Below are 26,215 nucleotides of genomic sequence, written 5' to 3'. Positions count from 1 at the left end.
ACGCTGTTGCCAATCCTTTAGAATCTAAAATCTAAAGGTTTATTCATAAAAGGAAAAAGATAGAGATGAGAGCTAGAATTGGTTAAATGGAATCAATTACATAGAGTAATGGCAAAGTTCTTTCAGGCTTGTAGCAGTGATGGAATAAACTGCAGGTTCAAATCAAGTCTCTGGAGTACATCCCCAGCTGGAATGGGTCATCAGTCCCTTGTGTAGAGCTTCAGCTTGTAGCAAAGTCCCTCCAGAGGTAAGAAGCAGGATTGAAGACAAGATGGAGATGAGGCATCAGCCTTATATAGGCTTTTCCAGGTGTAAGAACCTCTTTGTTCTTACAGTGGAAAATTACAGCAAAATGGAGTCTGGAGTCACATGGGCAAGTCCCTGCATACTTTGCTGAGTTACAAGGCATATCTGCCTTCTCTCCATGGGTCAGTTGTGTAGCTGATGGTCCTTAATGGGCCATCAAGCAGGCTAGGCAGAGCTGACACCAACTTGTCTGGGGTGTCACCCAGAAGCAGAGCACAAATACAAAATACAGACAGTATAGAGCCAATACTTATAACTTCAACTACAAAATGCTACATACATATAGACAGCATAATCATAACCAGCAACCCATAACCTGGTCTTAGACACCTTATATGACCCCATTTACATAAGATTTGATGCCACTACAGGACCTTGGTTGCAAACCATGTTCTATATGGTCCCAGTTTATATCAATAACGTCACAGGGTCTATCTACTGAACAGTAATCTGGCTGAAGGTTTATAAGTCAGTCAGATAGTGCAATGACTTTGTTTCCATGAATGGACCCATTTTACAGAAGGGACTTTAAACACGAGTGTCCACTTACCTACTGGCACCAAGAGACAGCAGCTTGTGAGAGCTACACTTCAGGAATCTGTATTGAAAGGAAACATTTCCCTTGGCTATGCCAGTAAACCCCCAGACAACCACATACAGCATGTGATTTCCCAAAAGTGTCAGCTCAGGTCCAAATGTCTCTGTGCCATACACAGTTTCCCATGGTCAGAGCACAGCAGCAGTTTCTAAAAGACACTTTTAAACATTTAAAATTAATCGCATTTTCCTCAATGTTGTTTAGAGAAACTGTAAAGATTTCTCCCCTCCCCCTCAATTGCATTCTGCTAACTGACTCTCCAGTGAACAGCCCTCAGATTTAAACTCCTGGTGGCTGGTAGCCCGTGTTTATGGTGGAGCGCCTCACCTCTGGAACTTACTCTTTTTCTGGGTCTGTGAGTATCCAAGTTTGTTCCTTTGGGGTGGTGGGTGGGGAGGAATTGTGCATGTTTTACACAATAAAAGTGGTTTCAGTATATATAGTTAGTGTATTTGAAGAGCGTCATCATTGGCCTGTAAGCATAGGGTACCTTGCATTGTTCATAGGTCGGTGGGTTCAATCACATTTTTGTGCACTGCAAATGGCTTCTTGTGTGTGGCCCTTAACAGGGCATATTGCCATCTCTTTACCTAAGCTACTGCCTCTTAATGGTTTGATGGGCACACTAGAATGGGTGGTAGCTTGGGCCAGATAAATCCCTGGTGATGAACAAAGTTCAGTGGCGAGGAGATGAGTTACAACAGGAAGAGTTTGGCTCCTTTGGCCTGATTCTTCTCTTATGCACACAGGTTTTGACACTGAGATAACTCCTGATTTATGCCAGTGTGTGAAAGAGAGAGAGAGAGAGAGGAGACTCAGACCCTTTGTGTCTAAATGACTGGTTGGTTGTGGGTGTTTTGAGTTCCTGTATATCACAGTGTTTGTTGAGATTAATCTGAAGCCTGTCCTATGTTTTTAAACTGTAAAGAGGTCCAGAGTTCATATTGATGAACACATGTTATAAATACAATTAAACTGCTACTCATAATATAGTAAGCCCTCAAAGGTTGAAATTGAGATCTGTTTCCCCCCTCTATCACCTGTGCATATTGCCAGTTTAAGGTGCTTGCGGGTGTTAATAAAATGTTCTCGGTTTTTCAAGTTAGCTAAGATGCTTTTGTTTCTAATTTCTTATACTGGGATCTGAAAGTCAAGCTGGGTAATAAAGTTTGGCCATGGCCAGTAATAAAGATCCTGCAGTTAGAAGTTAGCTGTCAGTTTTGTTGATGATGAACAATCCAGACCACTCTCAGTTAGCTGCATTGGCACTGACATGATAACAGGAGCAAATGCGATGGCCACCATCTTGGCTGACACACCAGGGATTGAACCCAGAACTTCAAAACTAAAACTAAGAGCTACTACAGCTTGAGCTAAAAAGCCACAAGTCTCTAGTAGGTGTCTGTAGCAACTCATAACCTCTATGGAGTGGCACAGCAAGGGACCCATAACATACACTCACCTGTGAGTTTTACAGAAGCTGTTTTTGTCAGCAGTATTAGCAGATGCAATTGTGTCTGGAGATGTTATGTAAAAACATGACATTTATTTCATACTTTTCGGACAATAACTGTTCTTTAATAAAAGGAGCATTCAAGCAGTGTGACCCTTACAGGCAAGGATTGTCTCTTTTCTGGGTTTGTAGAATGCCTAGCACAATGGGACCCCAATCTCCACTGAGTACAGAGCACTATCGTAATATAAATATTAGGTAATAATGCAAATTAGAAAAGTGAAATAATGGGGAGGGAGTGCCCCTGAGGTCAAATGTTGAACATATCATTCTTGATGGTGTTCAGTGCATCATCTGTTTAAAAAAAACACCTTCGTATTGGAGACTCTTGCTATGGAAATGGAGTACAGGACTCTGACAGTAAAATATTTTACTAACAGGGAGAAGACTGCGAGGAAAAGCCTTCTACAATGTCAATGGTAAAGTGTACTGTGAAGAAGACTTCCTAGTAAGTAAGATTTCAGGCCTTTCTTCTGTTTGTTTTTAAAAGTGAACGTTGTTGTTGTTGTTTGTTTTTGGGTTGGCTGATATGTAGTGTGGGACCAGTTAGCTTTTGAGCCTGTCCCTGCACCTACTGGAGTCAATGGGAGTTTTGCCATTGACTTCAGTGGCAGCAGGATCGGGCCCTTAGTCTGAAGTAGTAGCCATCAAACCAAGTGCATAACTGTCTGTAAATCATCCCACAGTATAAATTATAAGAGTAAACACGGGCTGTTCAAACTTTAGGGTTGATTTGCAGCAACAAAGCTTGCCAAGCCTAAGCTCAAACTCAAACATCTGGGGAATACCAATCATAACAAGAAGGGAGACTTCTTAGACTGCAGTGTGTCATCACTGTGTACAGTGTTGCTTTATTAAAGGCATAGTTTTAATCACTATTCTGTAACTGTGTGGAGCTGCAGTGTGGTTTGCTGAAAACTGTCAACCACGGAGGAACAACTAATTTTCTCTCAATAGACCCAGTGACTTTGCAAGTGCTGTATGCTATTAGGGGCTGATTCATGAAAAGAAAAATGGAGCTGCTGTGCTGTGTTCCAAAAATACAGTGTTTGTTCAGTTAAGGGGAGGATTCTACAAGTAATTCAACGGACAGAAAATGATTTGATTGAATGACAGTTACTCTATACGTCATCGAGATTAAGATGAGATGATGTTTGAGAACTGAAATCAGAGAGGAGTGTCAAATGTTTGCTTACAGGATAACAAATGAAAGAATCAATATGTTGAATTTACAGCATCTGGCTCCCTATTTATTGAAACAGCAACATCCTTTTGGAGGCTCAGTGTCTGAGGTTACCCCACATCCATATGTCATGAGGGTATTAATATCTTAACACAACCTCAAACAATGCTTGTCCCACACCAAAAACTTTAACTGACAGTTCCGGGGCTTCTCAAGTGCATTTCTCATCAGTGCAACCCATAAAAATCAAGGAAATCTCTGGTATAGGAATCATATCTACCTTTATACCTACCTGTACACATCCCCAGTCCCATCCTACGTGTCACCACAACTAGAACCGGTTGAAAAAAGGTAACTATATTTTGCAAAAAAAATTCAAAAGAAATTAATCTTTTTTCATTTCATTTGAAATTTTGGTAGGGAAAATCCCATGTGCTATCATTGTTTTTACTCCTTACCCTCTCCATTTTCCAGGGGAAGAAAGGGGAAGAAAGTAAAAAAAGTGAGTGAGTGGGATTTTACCACCAAACAAAACATGTCAATATTTTTTTAAAATATATACAGAATTTCTTTGTTTGATTTTTTGGTCAAAAACAGGAAATTCTGGAGAAATCAAAATACTTGTAATTACACTGAAAAGTTTTGCAAAACACCATATTTCAAGTAATTCTTGTTTTAGTTGGAAAATGCTATTCCCTTCCAATAAAACCTACTTCTCCTGCAAGCCAAACACCTGCTTATTCAAATGCAAAGACATGCCCTATATTCTGACCTGGTAATTTCTCCTTTAAACAGCCTACAGTTTTATATTACTCTTTGCGATACCTTCATCTTCCAATCTGCCAACCTTGTTTTTGAAATACAATGAACTGTTTTCTTAGCACCCCCACCCTACCCCTCCTCACAATATTATATTAATGATATTCTAATCTATATTATATTAATAATAATAAGCAGTACTCACCTATATTTTCCAGGGGTATTTCTTGCTGCTTATTGCAGCACTCAGCAACTCCTGATCTTGTTGTACAGTGACAAAAAAATAAGGGACATCCCTTTTAATAAGGGACTGTTGGCAACCCTACCCTACTTTATGCTTAGGACTGGTTGAAAATTTTCCATTGAGACTGTTATTCAATAGAAAATAGGGATTTTGACTAAACTAATTGTGCATGGACGGTGCCTGCTTTCCTCAGAACATTTCAGTAATTTGTTGAAAAACTGAGAACCTTTCAGCTAAAATCCCAGAACTGTTGGTCAAAAACCTTTTTGGTCAAAACTTTTCAGTTTTCAGCAGAAAATGTTTTATTAACGTTTTAGATAAAAGTTGAAAATTTCTGCTGAAACCCCCCTCTTTCCCCCATTTTTTGAGCAGCTGCTCTTCCTGCACTCACCCCCACCCTCTGTTCCAGCTACAGGGGTCCTGGAGTGGGTAGGCTGGCAGCAAACACTCCCTACGAAGCAGAGGTTGTAGGGATCCTAAGGTGAACTCTGGTCCACTCAAGGCATCCCTGGGTACTAGGTTTGTGAAGCTGAAGCATTTACTGGTGAGCTCTGAAAGGTCTTCAGGTCTTGGCTTGCTGTGTGCTGCCTCAGGAACAGACCTTGGGAGGCTGCTGGGGAGCCAGCGGACACAGTGAAGCTCTGAACCCTTCATTGCCTGTGCTGTAAACCGATTGCTTTAGAAAGAACACATCCTCCAGCAGCTTCCTGTGATACAAATCACAGCAAGAATGCTGGGAATGGTTTTATTTTATATATATATAAAAAATTCTAACTTAGTTCTTTAGTCTAGACTTGCATAACATGGGACCTAAAGTTTAAAATGCTACAGCTCAGCCATTAATTAGCTAGAGGCAGCTAAAAGAAAGGTGAGGCTGTGAGCCTTTATTTAGAGAAGGAGCCATTTTAACTGCTTCTGACCCCTAAACTATTGAACAGAGTTACTCCTAGCTGCTTTGAAAATCTGGTCATTCCCTTAAGGAGTAAGTGCTATAAGTCTGTAGCCAATATGCAGCGCTTGATCTCCACTGTAGGTACGAATCTCCATGCAGCTTCAACTCTGGATTCCCTCCGGATGTCACCGTAACACAGAAGTTGAGATGTTAGAGACAGGAACACTACTGAAGTATGAGGTCACCCAATCCACCTCCCTGCCAATGTGGGATTGTTTCCTACGGTCTGTTTTCTAGTGTTTTGTCCAGTCTAGTTTTAACCATGCCAAGGGACGGAGCTTCTATCCACCATGCCAATAGCAGATGTTAGTCTGAAATAATCCTATGGGGATGCGTTTGGAAAAATGGTCACATTTAAGGTGTTTAGCTTAAAATGTGTTAGGCTAGATTCTCTGCTACGCCCCTTGCCAGGCACAACACAGATGACCCCCGCTCAGGAAGAGGGTGCTAATCTAACATCCAGCAGCCTCCAACAACTGCCTGCAGGCTGCCCCCCAGCCCAGAACCTGCACAGCCCTCAGTGCTCTGGCCACGCCTCCTCCCACGACAGCATGCCCCCAACAACCCCCAGGCTGGATGCGGGGACAGCAGCAGGACAACATCTGCCACACTTACGATATTCCTGCACCAGGGAAATTCTCCTTTAGCTCGCTGCAGCCCCTTTATGGCCAGAGCTAGAGCAAAAAAATCCACTGATCTAGGCCAATTTCTGGCCCCACCCCTCTATTACAACCATAAAAGGCGATGACTGAAGAGCTGCTTTCAGGCTGCCTATATTATCATTCTAGCCATGCCAACAAGCAGTAGTCTAACTCAGGCACCTATGTTCTCACGTGGCTTTTGTCTGCAGTGTGAACAGGATAATATGGTTATAAATCATGTTAGGAAATCCTAGGGCAGCTTCATTGAGCTACAGCGCAGCAGTTCTGTAACTGTGTGATCCTGTACAGGCGACAAACAAAATGAGCTGTTGAGCACAGAGTCTCCTAACTGCATTTTTCAGGGCAGGGACTGTGTCTCCCTCTGCATTTAGAAAGTGCCTAGCACCCTGTGGCCACAGGTGGAATCTAAATAACAACTCCTCAGCCGGAAAGCCCTGTTCTGACACAGGCTTGTGGCATAGACAGCAATGTAGCATTTCCATTGATTCCCAGAGGCAGCTGCATGGTCGTCAATGTTTCATTGCCCACAAACCCTTAGAAATAGCAATTGTCGCTGCCTCTCGTCTTCCTCCCAGCAAGAGAGACAATGAGGGTCAGCAGAGCAGTGATGTCTCCTTGTCACCTGGCGAAGAACCCCTCGCAGTCCGATCATGAACCAGAGTGGTGCTATTTTTAACAGAACAGCTTTTGAGTTCAGTTCAGCTTTCTGTTTGTGGATCTTAAAGTGAGACCCTAAAAAAACTGATATTCTGTCTGATCTGGGAGAACATATGGCACTTCTCATAAGAGTGTAGGTTTCCCCTGGCAACCTTGGCCACTTCATCCCCTCCTGATGCAGTCATGCAGCAGGATGTACGTTTGCTCTCTCTGCTCCAGAGGCATCTGCATTTCAGTGATGATGCGATTCCTGGACCAGATTTTCAGAAGATTTCAGCTCCCATTTAAGTAACAACATAGGTGTCCAGATTTTCAAAAGAGCTCAGCATACTGGCTGCATATCAGATGCTGAACTCTCTAGAAGTCTGTCCATAAGTGTCACAATGGGAGTTGCTAGGTGCTGAGCATTTTTTGAAAATGTGTCCCATTGTTTGTAAAGCACTTAGAGATCTTTATGGAGGAAATGTAGATGTTATCATCATTATTATTCACTATGAGCAAGTTCCACTGCACCACCAAACCTGAAGGCAGGACATAAGAATGGCCATACTGGGTCAGACCAAACGTCCATCCATCCAGCCCAGTATCCTGTCTACCGACAGTGGCCAATGCCAGGTGTCCCAGAGGGAGTGAACCTAACAGGTAATGATCAAGTGATCTCTCTCCTGCCATCCATCTCCACCCTCTGACAAACAGAGGCTAAGGACACCATTCCTTACCCATCCTGGCCAATAGCCATTAATGGACTTAACCTCCATGAATGTATCTAGTTCTCTTTTAAACCCTGTTATAGTCTTAGGCTTCACAACCTCCTCAGGCAAGGAGTTCCACAGGTTGACTGTGCACTGTGTGAAGAAGAACTTTATTTGTTTTAAACCTGTTGCCCATTAATTTCATTTGGTAGCCCCTAGTTCTTATATTATGGGAACAAGTAACTAACTTTTCCTTATTCACTTTCTCCACACCACTCATGATTTTACATACCGCCATTATATCTTAGTCTCCTCTTTTCCAAGTTGAAAACTCCTAGTCTCTTTAATCTCTCCTAATATGGGACCCATTCCAAACCCCTAATCATTTTAGTTGCCCTTCTCTGAATCTTTTCTAATGCCAGTATATCTTTTTTGAGATGAGGAGACCACATCTGTACGCAATATTTAAGGTGTGGGCGTACCATGGATTTATATAAGGGCAATAAGATATTCTCTGTCTTATTCTCTATCCCCTTTTTTAATGATACCTAACATCCTGTTTGCTTTTCTGACTGCCGCTGCACACTCCGTGGACGTCTTCAGAGAACTACCCCAATGACTCCAAGATCGCTTTCCTGATTAGCTGTAGCTAAATTAGCCCCCATCATATTGTATGTATAGTTGGGGTTATTTTGTCCAATGTGCATTACTTTACATTTATCCACATTAAATTTCATTTGCCATTTTGTTGCATCGTTTTGTTAGATCTTTTTGAAGTTCTTCACAGTCTGCTTTGGTTTTAACTATCTCGAGCAGTTGAGTATCATCTGCAAACTTTGCCACCTCACTGGACATAGATACACCCAGCAAAACTATGAGTAGGTACATTCTTCTCAGTTCTCCACCTTTTTTCTCTTATTGACGGCATGGATCCTCTCTGACTTCACCTGTGGGGAGAGAGCACTGCAAGTGTTTAGTGCTATTGGTGGAGTTGCGGATAAGGCAGAGGGGGTGGAGTGGGACAAAGGGGTACTAGAGCAGTGGCTCCCAACCTTTTTGGGCTCAGGAACGATGAGTGCCTTTCACACCCCACTACATAAGAAGGTGCCGCCCCGGAGTAGGGGATCCTGGGGGAAGTCAGGTCCTGCCTCCAGTGGGTAGAGGAGAGACCTAGAGGGGGTTTCAGAGTCCACCCTGCACTACCCCACAGCAGTGGCTCCTGCAGCTCCAGTCCTGGGGGGCTATCAGGGCAATCTCCAAAATTGCAGCGCTGCTCGGATTTGGCCCTGCTCTCCTGACAGGGGACCCCTTGGGCCAAATTTGTGTGAGTGGCGCTGGGGGTGGGAGCAGCACTACTCACTCAAATTGGGCCTGGTCAGCCCGGCATCAGCATGAAACATTCTGGTGACCCAGTTTTGGTTTGCACCTCACAAGTGAAGAAGCCCTATACTAGAATGACTGATGCTGTGGCAGTAGTGATGCTATAGCAAGTAACGGCCCTGCTTGTACCCAGTGTTATGGATGAATATGTTAAAGACTAGGGCTGTCAAGCCAGGGCCACACAATAGGTGCATGGCTCACTCCATTTTTTAATTTGACATCCCGGTTCCAGCTCTCCGCTGCAGATCCTGAACTATACCATCGCTATAAAAGTTTAAACCTGGATTGTGTTGCTTAAATGCAGTGAGTGAATCAGATAAAAAATACAGATATTCTACTTCTGTAGAAGTATATTCTTGAGATAACTAATCTCTATTAATTTCCAGTGGGAGCACTTAATGCAGGGCACTATTGAACATAAAACATTTTTTTTTATAGATTTCCTTTGGTTTCAGGGGAGATGCCAGTGCTCCCTACCCTCTCTTTAAGGTAGCAAGTCTAGCAGCATGTAGTTCTTGCCTCACTCCTGTTATGATAGTTACTTCATGAAAGGAGATAAAACAAATGACAGTTTAATCCTCCCCTGAAAGCTCGTAGAACACACATGGCTAACTAGCCATAACAGGGACGCTGTTCTTGGAGGAGTGAGTAAAAATAAATGCCTTCCGCTATAATAAATAATCCCAGTCAGGCATTACTTGTTCCATTTTATTGATAAATTGCTGTATAATTGGGATGGGGGAAGGGGGGGGGGGGAAGAAAAATAGTTCAGTAATTTTTAATCATGGCCAATTTGTCTTTCCCCTTCAATGTTTAAATATCCCATAAAGTAATTTTAAATAAATTGTTGTTGTTCTTGGCAAAAAGATTTAGAAAATGTCACCAAAGTCTGAGATCTATTATCATCTTTGTCATTCTTTTAGATAGGGTTTTTTCCCTTCTCTCTACTGAGGTAGTAGTATTGAGGAGAAGCGGGGGGATCTTGTGGAGACTGAGACAAGAGAATTTCCTCCTAGAGAGGGGATGAGAGAGAAAATGACCCACACATGACAGATGTTAGTCACGTCACTTAGTACACTAGTAGAAAGTGCTCGATACTATGGCAATGAGGGCTGTACAAGAACTTGTGTAGGCAGCACAAGTAATACTGCCGATAGTTAAGGTTACCTGACACTTTCCATTATAAGGGTCTTTTTTCAGTTACTTGTAACTTTGCCAAACTTTAGCCATTTACACTGAAATTTTCCATACCAGGTGTCTGCCTCAGGCTAATAATAAAAAAATAAGTTGCAGCTCACACAGTTCAGCCATTTCTGTGGAAAAAAAATTAGGGAAAATGCAGTGCCTTTTGCCATCCCCGTTTGAAAATAAAATCACCAGATTTGACCAACCAGTCAGTTTGCAGATGCTCAGTAGAGTTTGGCAGCTAAATGTTCCAAAGATTCCATCTGCATGGAGCATGCTCCAGGCCCTCACAGGTCCTAATGCTGTCCAGATTGCAATGCACCAGCTCCATAAAATTACTGAGAATGCACCAGCCCACGATGCAGGGGGCTAAGCAGAGATGTCCTTCCGTGTGCGCCTCCCCTCTGCCAGGGACCCGCTGTGTGCCAGGCACAGGAACTGAGCGCTTTCTTAGTACACCCCCTACTGGTACTGAGGCAGCATGGAAGAGGAGAAGGCAGGCGCCTGACTTGAATGAAGGGTTGGGGAGGGAGGGACGGGGGCAGGAGCCTGTGGGGATGAAGGGATTAGAGCAGGACCTGAGAAGGTAGGAATAGGGGTAGGCGTAGAGTGTTGGGGAGGCAGGAACTCGGTCATAGGAAGAATAGGGGCAGGAGACCGCAGGAAAGGATTAGAGCAGGGGAAACAGGTAGGAGCCAAGAGGACTGGAGCAGGAGCCGGGAGGGAGGTGGGAAAGGGGGGTGGGGTAAGAAGCAGGAGATGGGGAGGGGAGAAGGGTCTATAATTAAAGAGTATATCATACTGCCTATGAACAGGGGGGCCAAATTAAAGTTGTGCAGGGAACGTCTGGCACTTCCTAACCCTTGAGTGCATGACTTTGCAACGTTAGCACTGTTTTACCATAGGGGTTTTTGTTTTTAATGTAATATGGAACAGAATAGAGTAGAACTCTCATCTGTAGGATTGGTTAACAAGAGTCTTATACTTATAAACAGAGGTATGTGAAACTGTTCAGTAACTCCCTCCTACCAAACAAAGCCTGGACAGGGAGTATGTTATCGTACATCCCTAAAGCACTTAGTATAATGGGGCTCGGACACTAATTTGGGTCTCTAAGCACTCTTGCAATAGTAACTATCTAATAATAAGATAGTTCTTTGTAGTTTTTGCATATGCTATTGCTAAGCCTGGCAGTGTGGAAGATAGAGAAGCCCCATCCTGGTAGCTGGGGCCCTAGGAAGATAGTTTTTATTTAGTGTAATGGAGGCTGGTGTCAGCTGGAGTCAGAGGTTTGATTTTCCATCTCAGTGAGTATAAATAGTTGTAGGTCTCCCTTGAGAGGTGAGCTTTGGAAGCAGTGCATTAGTCAAAGAGCACCATCTCTGTTAACTGAGATTCTCAATCAGAAAATAGACTCGTGTTGAAAAGGTAAATGGTGAAAGCTGTAGCTTGTTAGTTAGTCTCCCAGCTAATGGGAATAGTGTAGTAAATGAAGGTTTAGATAAGTATGTGAATGTAATATTTACTTTTAAATGCAGTCTGCCTAAAAAAAAACTATTAAAATACACCTTCTAATCATAACGCAGATAACGGTGTTTATTAACATCTTTAAGAAAACAATGGAAATAAAGGTTGGAAGGGGATCGGCTAATCTATTAATGTTATATAACGGGACTCAGTTCTTCAAGTGCTTTCAAGCCCTGTGCTTATAGGATCTGGTCTATTAGTTGTATTCTACACAAACAATTATATATTAGAAACAAAAAGAAAAGAAACCACTTGTGTTAAAGTATCATTAGGACCCCTGATGATACCACTGAAAACAAAGACAACTGATATATTATGTATTAGCATAATCCATTTGAGAGGAAACAAGATAAAATAGCAAAGAGTCCTGTGGCACCTTATAGACTAACAGACATATTGGAGCATGAGCTTTCGTGGGTGACTACCCACTTCATCGGTTTTTTGGTAAAAAATAATAATAATAATCCAATGATTGTCCCAGTTTTCTTTAGTTTTTCTCAACAGCTTGCAAGATGCTAGTGGGATCCCAGTTTTATATTGTAAGTAGATTTGACAGTGGTGAAATGAGTCATCAGGATCTCTTGCATTAGATTGTTGCATCAGAACTAGAGATGGCCCAAACTGCACAATTCCTTAGTGTTCTGAGGTGTTTGGATCTGGAAGTTTGATTTGTCCTGTGAATTTTGGATTTGGATCTTAATGCAAAATTCTGGACATTGTGGAGCTGGCTGCTGTTTGGGTTCATCTCAATGCGAGACGTTTACACATGTGACAAAAGGGTGAATTCTTGGCTCAGTGGACGTCAGTGGCAAACCTCCCACTGACTTCTGTGGGGCCAGGATTTTACCCAAGGAGTTAATCCTGGAGGACAAATTTTTGAAGATGAAAACCCCTAAACAGGAGTTCATATAAAAACGTAGGCATGTAGACTGGGAAAGGTAACGATGAATGCTGCCATTGGTGAAATATTGCCAAGCTGCAGGCCTGAAGAAATCTGAGTCTTGACATTTGAGAACAGCTAGAGTCCAACAAAATCTCCAAAGTCCAGAAAAGAATGGTAACTGCACATATTGACCCCGGTGCTGTAAATAAGCCAGGGAAATGTGTGGATGAAGGAAAAAAGGAACTCCCCATTTTCGGAGTGACTCAGCATTAGACAATTTTTTTTTTAAGTATGTCATCCAGTTAGGAATGATGGATCCCAAGAATCATATTCTGGGAATCTGCAGAAGAGACACAAAAGAGGACAGATGAAATTCTGTTTTTGTGCCATCATTATGGAAAGGTTCTTTTAACTGTCCTGTGCTCTTCCTTGGCTAGCACTGTGTCCCAAAGAATGTGTTGCAAAATCAAGTTGATCGCATGCCAGTCATCATTTCACTGCCCTTTTCCTTGATAAGATGCTGATAAAAAGGCCAGGTTATCTTTTCCTGTTCCTAATACTACACTCAAAAGTACATTTGTGTAACTGAAGTGCACTTAAAAGGGAAATAAAGCTCTCGTGGTTGTGTATAACTCATGCCAAACACTGGTCAGTAGAGCATGCTAATTTTTTCTCTTTGAGAGTCAGGAAAAAATGCTAGTGAGAAAGTGGTGCTTGCCCACTTCTGAAATAATTGTTTGTATTAGCTGGTGCGTCTTTTGAATTGAATTCTTTCTTGACACCTGTTTTGAATAAAATTGCATTAATGTTTTAGGACGGGGTGGGCAAACTTTTTGGGCCGAGGGCCACATCTGGGTGGGAAGATTGTATGCAGGGCCGGGGCAGAGGAGCGGTGCGGATTGCGGGAGGGAGCTCAGGGAAGGGAGTTGGGGGCAGGGTGCCGGGTTCAGACTCCAGCCCGACGCCGCTTACCTAAAGCAGCTCTGGGGTGGCAGCAGCACGTACCGGGGCCAGGGCAGACTCCCTGCATGCGTGCCCTGTCCCTGGCCCCGTGCCACTCCAGGAAGTGCTGCAGCCCCTGGGGGAGGGAGGTGGAGGGCTCCGCATGTGCTGCCCTTACCACGCCTCCAGGTACCTCCCCCGAAGCGCCCATTGGCCGCGGTTCCCCATTCCCTGCCAATGGGAGCTGCAGGGGGGTGGTGCCTGGAGGCAAGGGCAACTCATGGGCCCTCTGCCCCCGCCCAGGGGCTGCAGGGATGTGGTGCCAGCCGCTTCTCAGAGTGGCGCGGGGCCCGCGGCACCACAGGGGGAAATCCCGCAGGCCGGATCCAAAGCCTTGAGGCGCCGGATCCAGCCCACGGGCCGTAGTGTGCCCACTCATGTTTTAGGAAGATGAGTTCTGACGTACACAACTTCTTACACAAATTACGTATCATGAGATGATGGGTAGCTGAAGTAAATGGTACTACATCTGGAGTGAGGTGCTACCTAGCATGAGTAAGAACTTCACAATCCGTCCCTTAGCCAGTACTGAAGCATCAAATTCTTAGGCCTTCATTGAATTTTTCTCATTCCTTATTCAGGCAAAACTCCCATTGACACCAATGGAATGTTCTTCACATAGAACTAAGAAAGAAGTAATAATTTGTCTCCACCGTATAAGACAAAAAACAGCCTCAGTGGGTGTTGGGACATGGAGGTCCTCAAGCCTCCAATGTAGCACAGGTTATGCCATCTTCAGAGGTCACCAGATGCCTAACCACTAAGGCAAAATTCTGCTCCCAAGGAGAGTCCTGCTTTTCAGCAGAGGTCTGTCTGTGCACAGTTTGAACCAGTATTCCTCTGATTAGTGCTCAGTTCCCTTCCTTCTCCTGCCCATGCACTTTGGGTAGAGCAGGGAGTAAAGCAGAAGCCAAAAAGCAGGAAGAGGGACTGATGCCGTAGTGTGGGAGCAACATGAGCCAAACTGTCAGCAAGGCAGCAGGACATAAAGTATGTCAGGGAAAATGCAGAACACGGTTCCAGACCATTCTGCCTCAGTTTAACCCCTGCCACCTGCCATGAGACTCCAAAAATCTTAAAGCCTGAGAAGTTCCCATTTTGTTCAGTGCAGTTTAACGGCCTAAATAAAAAAGACCATTTGCATAAAGCAAAATTTTATATTCTTTCCCTCTCCGAACATGATCCCATGAATTTCTTGCATTGTTGTATTCCATGTACTAAGGGTCCCACGCAGAGAGCAAACAATAAAGGAGAGAGAAGACAGATGCTCTGCTAATGGGAAACCAAGGAGCAGAGAGTCTGTGAGGGATTACAGACGGCCTGGGGTTGGAATACATTATTAGCATAGCACCCAATTCAGAAATGAGTTTTCAGAATTAAATGCCTGAAGCATCTTGGCAAAAACTCCTGGTCTACTCTCTCAAAGGCCTTTTAAGCGTAAAAGAGAAGGAATCTCAAATCTAGGCTGAGTGGATCAAATTCAGCAACTTTTGCAGTGCCGTATCAATGATTTTTGATAATTTCGTAACATTACATTACGTAACATTACGTAACATTACAGCCAGGTCACCCACAGCATCTGCCAAAATCTAAGCTAGTTGATCTTTTCCCACTAACTTTTACTAGTTTTTTTAAATCTCCATTGAGAAAGCAAAGGGGACTGAAGCATCTGTCACAGGGAAAGCAATTTTTGTCGCAAGTACATGGGGTCGGGGGGAGGGGGAGAAACAGCAGCATCCACTTCCTGGGCATGGTTAGGCATGCTAAGGCGACATAATAACATGTCTCTAATTTAAGGTAGAAAGAAGGTCCTGAAGCCTTTTCCAGATGTATTATTTCTCAGTGTGTTCGCTCTTGAAACTCCTGATGCGAGCATCAGGGTTTAAAAGATCCAGTAGCTGAGGCTGGTTCAAGAACTGATTGCAGAAAGGAGAAATTTCTCTCAGTACTTGGTGGGATTACCCTCTATGCATAATTATCCATTAAATGCTCCAAAAGCATTGTTAATTTCTTTAGAATATGTTGCACGTTGGACAGAGAAGTCCTTTAAAATTTGAGATGATCACGGGGGGAGAAGAGGGGCACAAAACAGACCTAAGTAATCTGGGCAGAAGGTGACCTCTTTTTCCTCTCCCATAACAAAGGCTTTTGGGCAAAATCGTTAGTGATTTCTGCCTGTTTGGTAATCAAAGGCTGGGAGACAGCAAACAAAAGAAAGTTCATCTAGCCAAGGCTTTTCCTTTTACTCTTGAACTCCAATATAATTCTTAAGCTCTCTCTATATTAAAAAAAACCAAAAACCCTACCTGACAAGCTAGAGATAAATAATGCATAGATTATCAAGATCCTGAAACAAGGTATTGAGTCTTGCACAGAAAATCAGATAACGGCAACATCTGGAGAGATGGGTGTGAATAAAGAGTTAAATGTGGGAGGAAAGTTAGGACAAAATTAGATCCCAGAACAGTAAATTGTTAGATCTCCAGGATCCATTTGTTTTCTTTGTATTTTGGTAAGGAGTATTGTACTTTAAAGTCACAAGAGTGGGGGTGAAGGAGGATGCCCTACGCTGACCATTGAATTTCAGAGCTTTCCTCTGCTTGTGTAACAACTTTAACATTGTTCAGTGTTATTCATGGTATTAGTAACAAAAAAAAAAAAAATCCACCTCAGTGTTTGTGAATGTTCAAAAATGTGTCCCATTTATCTTGGGTACATACTGTACATGGGCCCATGCAAGTACATTTCTAGTTCTAGATGAATATGTAATTATATTTCTCTGCTTAAGAACCAGTAACAGAAAAAGTTACTGGCATGTTTAGAAAATCTAAACAAAATCAGCTCAGTGATTTTTAAAAGATGGCCAAATATGTGCAGTGTTAGAATTATAAACTCTTGGTACATAAAATGTAAAATAAAACAGGGCTGCATGTTAATGAAAGCATTGAAACCAGTGGTGTCTGTAACAAAGGCACAGGGGAGTAGCCTGAGCCCGAGCCCAGGAGTAGGAGCCAGGAACACTTGAGTTCTAATCCCACCTGTGACTCTCTTGTAGCTCCACCAGCACTGCAGTCTGAGTGATTTACAGACATTTATCCACCCAACACTCACATGAGGAAAGGAAATGTTATCTCCGTTTTGCAGATGGAGGAACTAAAACATAGGATGAAATTTTCAAAAGCACTTGAGGTTACCTAATGGTTCCTATGGAAGTTATTGACTTCCTTAGGAGCCAAGTTAGACCAACCAAGAGCTCTTTTGAAAATCCCACCCAGTGGGAATGAGAGACTTATCAAAAAGCATGCTGGGCTTTGTTGCAGGAACTGAACCTAGTTCTTTTGAGCCCTAGAATTATGCCTTAAGTGCAAGACTATTTTTGCCCTTCTTTAGTCTTGAACAAGTCACACTTTTCTGCCTCAGTTTCCCCACCTGCACTATGAGGATAAATATTACTTGACAGGAAGGTTGTGCAGTTTTGTATTAGTAAATCACTTTGAAGAGGTGCACAGCGCCAAGTATTTTACTGTTTCAGAGTATTGTTTACTTTGTGCTCTGTGTTCCTAGAATTTAAAACCTAAAACTGATATTTGAGCCCTCCATGTTTAGAATAAAAATATGTACTGAGGAGTTGAATTATGAATACCTGGCAAAAGCCATTTATTGTCAAAAGGATAATACAGATTTAATGATAGCAGTATCCACCATGCTGCTTTACTGTAGAAAAAAATGCTGCTGAGATGAGAGGCTATCATTCTACTCCATCCTCTATAGATTTAACGCACCAGGGGAGACTAATCCAGATCCTAACTCTCATTGAACCAAAAGGTTTCAGGCTTTTCCAGATCAATACTATGATCAGAAAAGAGCACAATATAGTAGTAAAGAGGGTCATTTCACTGAGCTCATAAGATAGTTTGTCAATGTGATTGGACTTGGTGCCATTTTGTCGCATTTTCTTAAATTGGGTAATCATTCTCTTGTTGCGTTTTTACAAATACAATTCCCCCCATTAGAAACGAATTATGGTTTTAATTTAATAGGTTTAGTGATATAAAGAGAGATTGTGTGTCAACAAAACCCTGCCTTCTGACAAATAATGTAATTTATAGCAATCCAGACAGCAATAAATGACATTAGCCTGACCACAAGCCATTCAGTTCTTTGGGAATAAGGTCCCTGTTAATCAATAACTAGGTAAATGCTCCTTTGCATTCCTTATCAAATGACAGCCAGATGGTACTGTTAAATTCATTCTGACAGGATTTTGGAATTAGCTAGGTTTATACCATTGTTAATCTTCTGCTGTCTGCTCTGCTAGGACCTCCCCACCTGTTTCCAGCAACCCCTGAGGTCGCAACCTTAGGAAACAGTCTAGCCAGATGGTCATTCAGATACAGTGGAACCAGATAGATTCCCGGGTAGTAGCAGTGTCTTTGTCTGCTGGAAGAAGAATAAGAAAGCAAATATTTTGGTCTTAAAGCTGCTGACAGTAGGGTGAGGAGTGGATCCCAACCATTTCTCTAGGTCTAGACAATTTCACACTAATTCCATTACACAATGCAGCAAAATGACTTGCAGAAATATGTGAGTAACAGTCTATGGACACTGGTATATACTAAACAATCTGATATGGTCATTTTTTACTGTTTAAAAGCTTTACTTAATCTAAGGGTTTTTTTTGTTTTTGTTTTTTATCATTACATGTGCTGTATTGTCCAATACATAGGAAATATTAAAGCAGACAAAGAGAAGGCTGTGAGAATTGAAATAGCATATTATTTAATAAATAGCTTATTTGTCCATTGTGGCATCTGAAAGTGACTTCAGTTTATAATTGTTTATAACCGTGGCCCCAATTTGCCGCTTATCTGGAAAAATAAAACAAAGAGGACGTCTTGCTAGTTTAGGGTCTAAACCAGTGACCACTGAAATCAAAGAAACAGCTCCCATTAACTTCACTGGCAATTGGATCAAGCTCTTACCGCAGTAGTGTAGACAAGGCCTAAGTTGACCTAAGTTACACTACTCCAGCTACTTGAATAACGTAGCTTAGATCAACTTACTGCAGTGTCTGCACCATGCTATGTCCCGTCAACTTTTCTTAATCGTCTCGTTCCGGTGGAGTACTGGAGTCGACCGGAGAGCACTCTGTGGTTGATTTAGCAGGTCTTCACTAGACCTGCTAAATCCACCCCCGCTGCATCGATGGCAGCAACCTTAATCCCCAGTAAGTGTAGACATGGCCTTAGCCTCTTTTAGATCCATGGCTGTAAGGACGCACTATGCTCTCCAGGCCAACACAGCTGGGCTGTGGCACATGATCTACATTTTGACATCTTACCCTTGGCCTCATGTTCCAAGTCTAGCTCCAAGACCACAGCATGTTTTAGATGAACTTTGCTATAACCCCAAAATGTTCAAATAATCAAATATCCAACTTACTGTGCAACCAAATGTAAACAACTGGGCAACCATTCCCTGTGATAGGAAAGAATGCACATGGAGCCGTTTGTTTATATTGGACGGAGGAGGGTGAGGATAAAGTTCAGCTACTGCAAATATCAGTTTAAAAATTACATGTCTGGAGTCCTTCAGGCAAACTCTGTTCTATAGGGTATCAGTCAGTTAGGTCAGTTGTCAGGCTCAATAGCCTTGATAAGTTGGTTTACAATTATGCATTTTAGTTCCCCCTTCTCTCAGTCTCTAAACAAGACCAGATGAAATCCTGGTCCCATGGAACTTAATAGGAGTTTTGCCATTGAGTTGAATGAAGTCAGGATTTCACTCATACATCCTTACCCAATTTTTATCTTTTTGTAAATAAATTTTCATCTTTCCAAAACCAGAATGGAGTTATACTCAAGATGTAAAGCGTGTAACCGTGCCCACAATCCCCATTATCCTCAATGGGAACTACATGCCTGGATCAGAGGACAAAACTAACTCAAGCTATTTAAGACTAGTACCTGAAAATGTTCAAAGTACAGTGTGAAGGCCTTTGAATCAGTGTCTTCTAAGAGCAGTTCAAAGTAGGCCATCAAAAAAGTATTCGAGCCGACGCAGCGCAGCGTGGTTTGTTTCATCCCAGGTCAGATGGAAAAAACAACACAGCATTCATGCAACAGGTATAAGTTTCAGAAAGAAAGGAAGAGAGATTAGCAATTACTAACAATCCTTTCTCTTCTGTCATTTGAACAGTATTCAGGCTTTCAACAAACAGCAGACAAGTGTTTTGTTTGTGGACACCTCATAATGGAAATGGTAAGAGAGTTAATTCTTTAATTGTGGAATACATTTCTGTTTGCATTTCAGGGAGTATATTGTAAGATGCTGTTTGCTTTTTACCTCGTCAGATCATAGCCACGTCCCCACTACTGCCAAGGACATTTTAAATCAAGGAAGTATCACTATTAAAATGAAAATAAATTCACACGGTGTTGCCATTAACACTTAATGCATAGAGTGGCCCTTCTCCTCATCTGAACGTGTGGAACTCTGATTGACGTTACTGAGAGTTCCACCAAGCAGGGAGGAGGGGATATAGTCAGCTAGCAGTGAAAAAACTTTGGTACATTTTGATATCACGCCATAAAATATAGACTCTTTTCTGGGGGAAAGTGATAAAACAAAGGAATGCTGTTTCTTGTATAGCCAGGTGAAACAACAGGAACCCTATCATATGAGAGGGAGCATGGTCCATTGGTCAGAGTTGGGGGAACTAGTCATCAAAAGTTCTGTGCTCTTTTCCCTTCTCTTGCATTGTGATCTTGTGCACCTCACTTAACCTTTCTGTGCCTCAGTATCCCCTTCTGTAAAATGGGAATAAGAGGAGGTTACTTACCTGTATCTGGAGGTTCTTTGAGATGTGTAGTCCCTGTTTGGATTCCAAGCATAAGTGCGCATGTGCACCATGTGCTGGAGCTGGAACAGCTCTGTACCAGTGTCCGTTGACCCGCACGTCCGTCATCCTCATGTGCCCAGCCAAGGGTATAAGAGGCTGTGCGGGTTGATGCCGCTTTCAGGCCCTCTTACCGCTAAGCATGTAGTCTGCAGCAGAGGGGATGGAGGGAAGGGACTGGAATCCAAATAGGGGCCACACATCTCAAAGACCCTCCAGTTACAGGTAAGTAACCTCCTCCTCTTCTTGGCATGATGGTCCCTATATGGATTCCAAACGTGGTTTAGTAGCAAGCAGTGATCAGCATGGAGGTGGGAACAAGGACTCGCGAGAAGTCACAGATCCCAAAACAGCATGACCAATGGCCGCATCAGCCCCTGATGCCAGAGCAATTGTGTAGTGAGAGGCGAAGGTGTGGATGGAGTTCCACATGGCTGCTTGGCAAATATCCTGCCATGGCACATCCGCGAGGCAGGTCAACATGGCGGCTTGTGCTCATGTGCAGTGAGCCGTGACTCCGGGAGGTGGAGTTATGTTGGAAAGAGTGTAGCATTCGTACATGCAACGGGAGATCCATTTGGAGATGCACTGCGAGGAGCGAGCTTGGCCCTCGCAGCGTTCAGCAACAAAGAGTCTGGGTGAGGCATGTCCGCATGCGTCGGAGGTTGAGGGCCAGTGCCTGGCGGATGTCGAGAGAGTGCGGTGACCTGGCTCTGTTGGGAGTTGTGGGGTTGGGGATAGAAGACTGGCAGATGGTTGAGGTAGAACGCGGACACCACCTTCGCGATGAATTTGGGGTGCAGGCATAAAGGGACCTTGCCTTATGGAAGACAGTGTGGGGGGGGTCAGCTATCATGGGCTCCATCTGGGGCTTCTTGGGAGGTGGAGCAGCTGAGTCGGCGTGCAACTCGCCTGACCTGGCCTGGCTCGGGGAGTCAACACTGCATTTAGAGGCTGTCCCAGACTAGGATCCAGCCTTAGGCTTACGTCTGTGCTTGTGCTCACGGTGGGGCTTGTCAGATTGCAGCAGTACCAGCCAAGCCAGCACCCAGGAAGAAGTCGGAGGGGCGCTCATAGACTGTGCCGGGCACTGCTCCGGTGGTTCCAGATCTGATTGTGCACGTGGGCACGTTGTCTCTGTAAGTTCCTGATGGAAGAGGCTAAGTTCCCTGGCTTTCTGCATTCGGGACAGGAAAGAAAAGCAAATCATGGAACAGATGACAACATGGGCTTTGCCAAGGCAGTAAAGGCACCACTGGTGCTCGTCACTTGCGGAGAAGAAGCATGACACACAGCAGTTTTTGAAGTTGAGTTGTCAAGGCATAATCCCCAGGCGGGGAGATCTTCCCATTGTGGGAAGAGGTCCAAAAGGAAACCTAACACTAGCACGCTACAAAAACAAGAAAAAATTAGTATCCACCGCTATATACACAAGAAAGAATGGACAGCCAACTCTCTTAACGAGGCTAAGAACCAGGAGCAATGGGGTTCCGGCTCTGGTCATGTAAGATGGAACTGGAGTGGCGGCATTCCACGTGGCCTCTTCTAGCCTCACCTGCACAAGGTTGACACATATAAGGGTCAGCAGACACTGCTACAGAACTGTTACGGCTCTGGCACATGACACACGTGCGCCAGGTTTGGAATCCAAATAGGGACCATCACTCAAAGAATACTTACCGGGGGCACAGCAGCGACATAAGGTTGCATTGATTATTGTTGGTAAAGGACTTTACATTTCCACTGGAGGATCTCAAAGTATTCTGTTATTGCTATTACTACCAATCCAGGGGAATAAAACTGAAAGGAGGGGGAAAAAAATCACCATTTATAGCTCTATGAATTAGTACTAAACCCAGAGGAGTTATACCACTGACAGGGGACAAAGAAGCTGGACTTATTTTCTGGGGCTAGATGCTGTCCTGTAACAGCAGCAGTCCCCCCTGCTGGCCCATCAGCAGCACTTGCTCTCCCATTGATTTGCACAATTTACACCCATTAAAATAAACAAGTGCTACCCATAAATCCCCCTTCTGTACATTGATGGGAGAACAGACCACAGCAGACAGCAGCAGTACGGCCCACAAAGCTACTTGCTGGTTTGATGTCTTTATTAATGAGGAAGGGAGCTTACAGCTGTGGCTTGAAGGGAGATAGCATCCAGAACTGATTTATTTTAAAGTGAAAGGAAAGGGAGTATATTGGGCCAAATGCATCCTTTAGAGTGAGACCAGGGTTGAATTTGGCCCAAACAAAATGAAATGGATTAAATGCATGTTAAAGAACTCTGTAGACTGTAGCTGAATGTTAATAAGGTTCTAGTACACTAGTGTTTTCCTCTTGGCTTAAAATGTATTAAAATGGTAGCACGCAGTTGTTAAATAGCGACTAAATTGCAAGCATTGATGTTCGGGTGGGTCTGGAAATGAGAGTTGGCTGGGATGACTTAGCTAATGAGGATTCTTGCTCCTGTCTGGGTGTCCCTGGTTGGATATTGTTCATTTTAGCCGGAGAACAAATTTCTAGAGCTGGGAAGGAGGGGAAGGGTCATTTCAGGAATCCATAATACACCTCTACCCCAATATAATGTAGTTCTTGGGAGTCAAAAAAGGACCGTGTTATAGGTGAAACCCCATTATATTGGGGTAGCGGCGGCAGGGCTCCAGCGGTGATTTAAAGAGCTCTGGGCTCTGGCCATGGGGACCTCCGGGCCCTTTAAATCGCCACCCGAGCCCCACTGCCGGAGCCCCGGGGTAGCAGCAGCAGGGCTCTGACGGTGATTTAAAGGGCCCAGGGCTCCCCAGAGTGGCCAGAGCCCCGGGCCCTTTAAAGCACCACCCGAGCCCCGGGGTTGCCGCGCTGTATGCAAACCCATGTTATATCGGGGTAGAGGTGTATCTAGCTGGTGGAGCTCTGTAGTTGGAAGCTTGGCAGGTGGTCATCTGCCTTCTCCCATTAGCAAGCATGCTACAACAAAAGGAAATATTGCTGTGAGCTCCAGAAATTAAGCAGTCTTATTTGGCTAATTCCTTCAATTCCTCCCTCAGTAATGAGTAGGAAAACAAACATGTCTGTGCAGTAGTGGGAATCCTGCTTATCATTGTACAGGGTTTTAAAAAGAACAAAAAACAAAACCAGACCTATGACACCTCCACAGACTTGGGCCCGAAGCTGCTCAGTAGTTGGAATTGCAGTTGACTCAGCAGTAGTTCTGTGCCCTCAGTGTCTGCAGAGTCAGATCAATGTAATAATTGGTCTATTATCTGTACAGCCAGATACCAAGGCAATGCATGTGGTAAAACAGATAAACAGAGAGAGAGAGAGAGAATGAGTAGTTTCTGAGTAATAACAGACATACAGATCGAATTAAACTTGATACCCAGTCACTGGCTAGATAACCCTGGGGTATTCTTTAAAAAACACAATTGGACTGTAGTTCATACTTTTTCCTAGGCACTGTGTTTTATTGATTTGAACTTTACTCATAAAAATATCCACAGGGCTTTAGCCCCTTAGTGGGGAAAGGATCTTTAACTTGTTAGCTTCTCCAGACTGAGCTTGGGAAAATGTACTGGCAGATATTATTTGAAATTGCTTTCAGAAGGTGACAGTCACCCACAAAAAATGTGCAATGTCTGATGAATCCTGTTGTGAGCTGCATAACTGTACCATGTAGGGGAGGCAAAATAAATTCCCAGTGTTGCCCCATATGCCTGGCACAGCCTCCTTGAAATACCACCGCTGCAATGGAAAGGTTTTATTTGCAAGGTCACCAGCAGCAAAAGGATTTTTTTTGGAGGGGATATAGAGGTGGCTGTGCTGGAAGCCAGTTGCTGAAACACTGATTGGCAGAGTCTCAAAAGACTGTGACATTTTTAATATCAGTTTATATTAACTGAAAACTCAAATAGACCTGATCAGTCTGTAAAAGAGAGAGCCATCACTGTGACAGCGAAGTAGGTGATAGCCAGGCTGTATTTGTGGTGGCATAGGACAACTAATAAGGATTTGATTATTTAAATTTCGTATTTGTAATTTACCGTTTTTCATAGATTCATGGATTTTAAGGCCACAAGAGACCATCTAGAACGACTTCCTATATGTCACATGCCATTTAATTTCACCCTGTATTGAGACCAGTAACTTTTGTTTGGCTAAAACATGTCTCCCAGAAAGGCATCCAGTCTCCATCTGAAGACATTTTTACTTTTGGTTGTGCATGAAGAGTTTTGGTTTAATGCACATCCATTTGCACGATCATCCCTCCATAGTGAATGCTAAAGCTACTTTCCCATTGGACTCCCAATTTTCACAGTCCCTTAACATCACCAAGGGCCTGGTGCGAAGCCCATTGAAATTAATGAAAATCTGGGGTTGTCAGGCCCTTTGCTGGTGAAGCCACAAAGTCAATATTTCTTCCTGAGACGCATGCTGTGATTAAAATCTAGAAATGATGATGCACGGGGAATGTTGTCTGGAAAACAAACACCGTCTCATTTTGTCGTCTGGCTCTTCTTAAGATCTTACAGGCTCTTGGAAAGTCATACCATCCTGGCTGTTTCCGCTGCGTGGTCTGCAATGAATGTTTGGATGGAGTCCCCTTCACTGTAGACGTGGAGAACAATATTTACTGTGTCAAAGACTATCACACGTAAGAACACAGATGCATTGACTGCTCTTGAAAAGTTGTTCATAGTGAATCATCTTTGCAATAGACACTGATTTCAATGGCAGTTAGGGGCCTAAATACTTTTAAAACTCTGGCCTGGAATTTTGCCCCAAGGCCCCTTTACACCACTCTGACAGCATAAAGAGTCACTTACATTTACATCCGCTTAACGGCTACTTTATACTGCCAGAGCGGTAAAGAAGAATCAGGCCTTACGCACAAATTCTCTCCTGAGGGGCTGCTGAGGTTTCTCATGGACTCATAGGCGTATGTGTTTATGTGCACACCGGTAAATCCTCTGTTCCTGTCAGAGCTTAGCTCTATTAATCATGGGTAGTAATGGAATATAATGGCCCATAATATTCCAGTTAAGGTTAGAATTGTGTGTGTGTCATCCTGACAACAACTCTTTGAATTGTGGTGAGGCCCAGTAACCACTCTGGGACGCCCTTCTGTCAAAGAGAATGTGAAGGCTCTCAGGTGCTGTCACCGCTATATCACAAACCATGCTATGCCCAGTCCTGCCATGGGATCTGCTAATGCAGGCCACCGTGCCCAAGAGGAATCACACTGACGTCAACAGGATTCCAGATCCACTCCAATCCATCCCAGCACAGGAGTGGAGTGAATATCAGCACAACTGCTCTATAGCACAGTTGTAGGGGAGACTGCTTGACCAGTTCAGCATGAGCTGATTTTCCACCTTCACCCCCAACAACCACTTGTAGCCAACACCTTTTCTTGAAGTCCCTACCGCTGCTTTTGAATACAGTTGTTAGAGCTGTAACCACATAGGAAAGCTGTTCAAGCCCTATGATGGACAAAGTCCTAGAATGATCTTTGGTTCCCAACCTTTTCCATACTGAGAGCCTCTGGAACTCCCCCTCCAGTTACCTGGGACCCACCCCTCTCCCATTTAGCAGTATGAGGAGGACAGGATGGTCATGCTACCCTGATACCTGTTGGGTCACAACCCCCAAGTCAAGAAACACTTCTCTCTATATACAGGTTCATTGAGGAAATGTGTATGGCATTTATTAATAAGAGTGTTGGATACAGTAATCAATGGAGGAGGGGAAAAGGTGGATGTTTGGGAGATCTGACA

The 26,215-nt window shown here is 43.5% G+C and overlaps 1 protein-coding gene across 5 annotated transcripts in view; it reads left to right on the top strand.

The window, feature by feature from the left end:
• Positions 1-26,215, top strand: part of LOC120384214 (WT1 interacting protein) — a 115,382-nt gene that overhangs the window by 78,817 nt on the left and 10,350 nt on the right. For 3 of the 5 annotated variants that reach the window (XR_005588678.1, XM_039502582.1, XM_039502578.1), the window contains exons 3-5: positions 2,798-2,865; positions 19,742-19,804; positions 24,962-25,092. Coding sequence is in view for 4 of the 5 variants with exons in the window: in XM_039502582.1 (XP_039358516.1) it covers positions 2,798-2,865; positions 19,742-19,804; positions 24,962-25,092 (262 nt within the window). In the remaining variant the exon portion in view is untranslated. Of the gene's footprint in view, positions 1-2,797; positions 2,866-5,636; positions 6,219-19,741; positions 19,805-24,493; positions 24,858-24,961; positions 25,093-26,215 lie in introns of those variants that run through there. The other 2 variants (XM_039502581.1, XM_039502580.1) reach the window with 2 other exon arrangements.

Source organism: Mauremys reevesii, linkage group 16, assembly GCF_016161935.1.
Source record: "Mauremys reevesii isolate NIE-2019 linkage group 16, ASM1616193v1, whole genome shotgun sequence".
Classification (NCBI taxonomy): Eukaryota; Metazoa; Chordata; order Testudines; family Geoemydidae; genus Mauremys; species Mauremys reevesii.
This window is presented reverse-complemented; position numbering and strand designations above follow the sequence as displayed.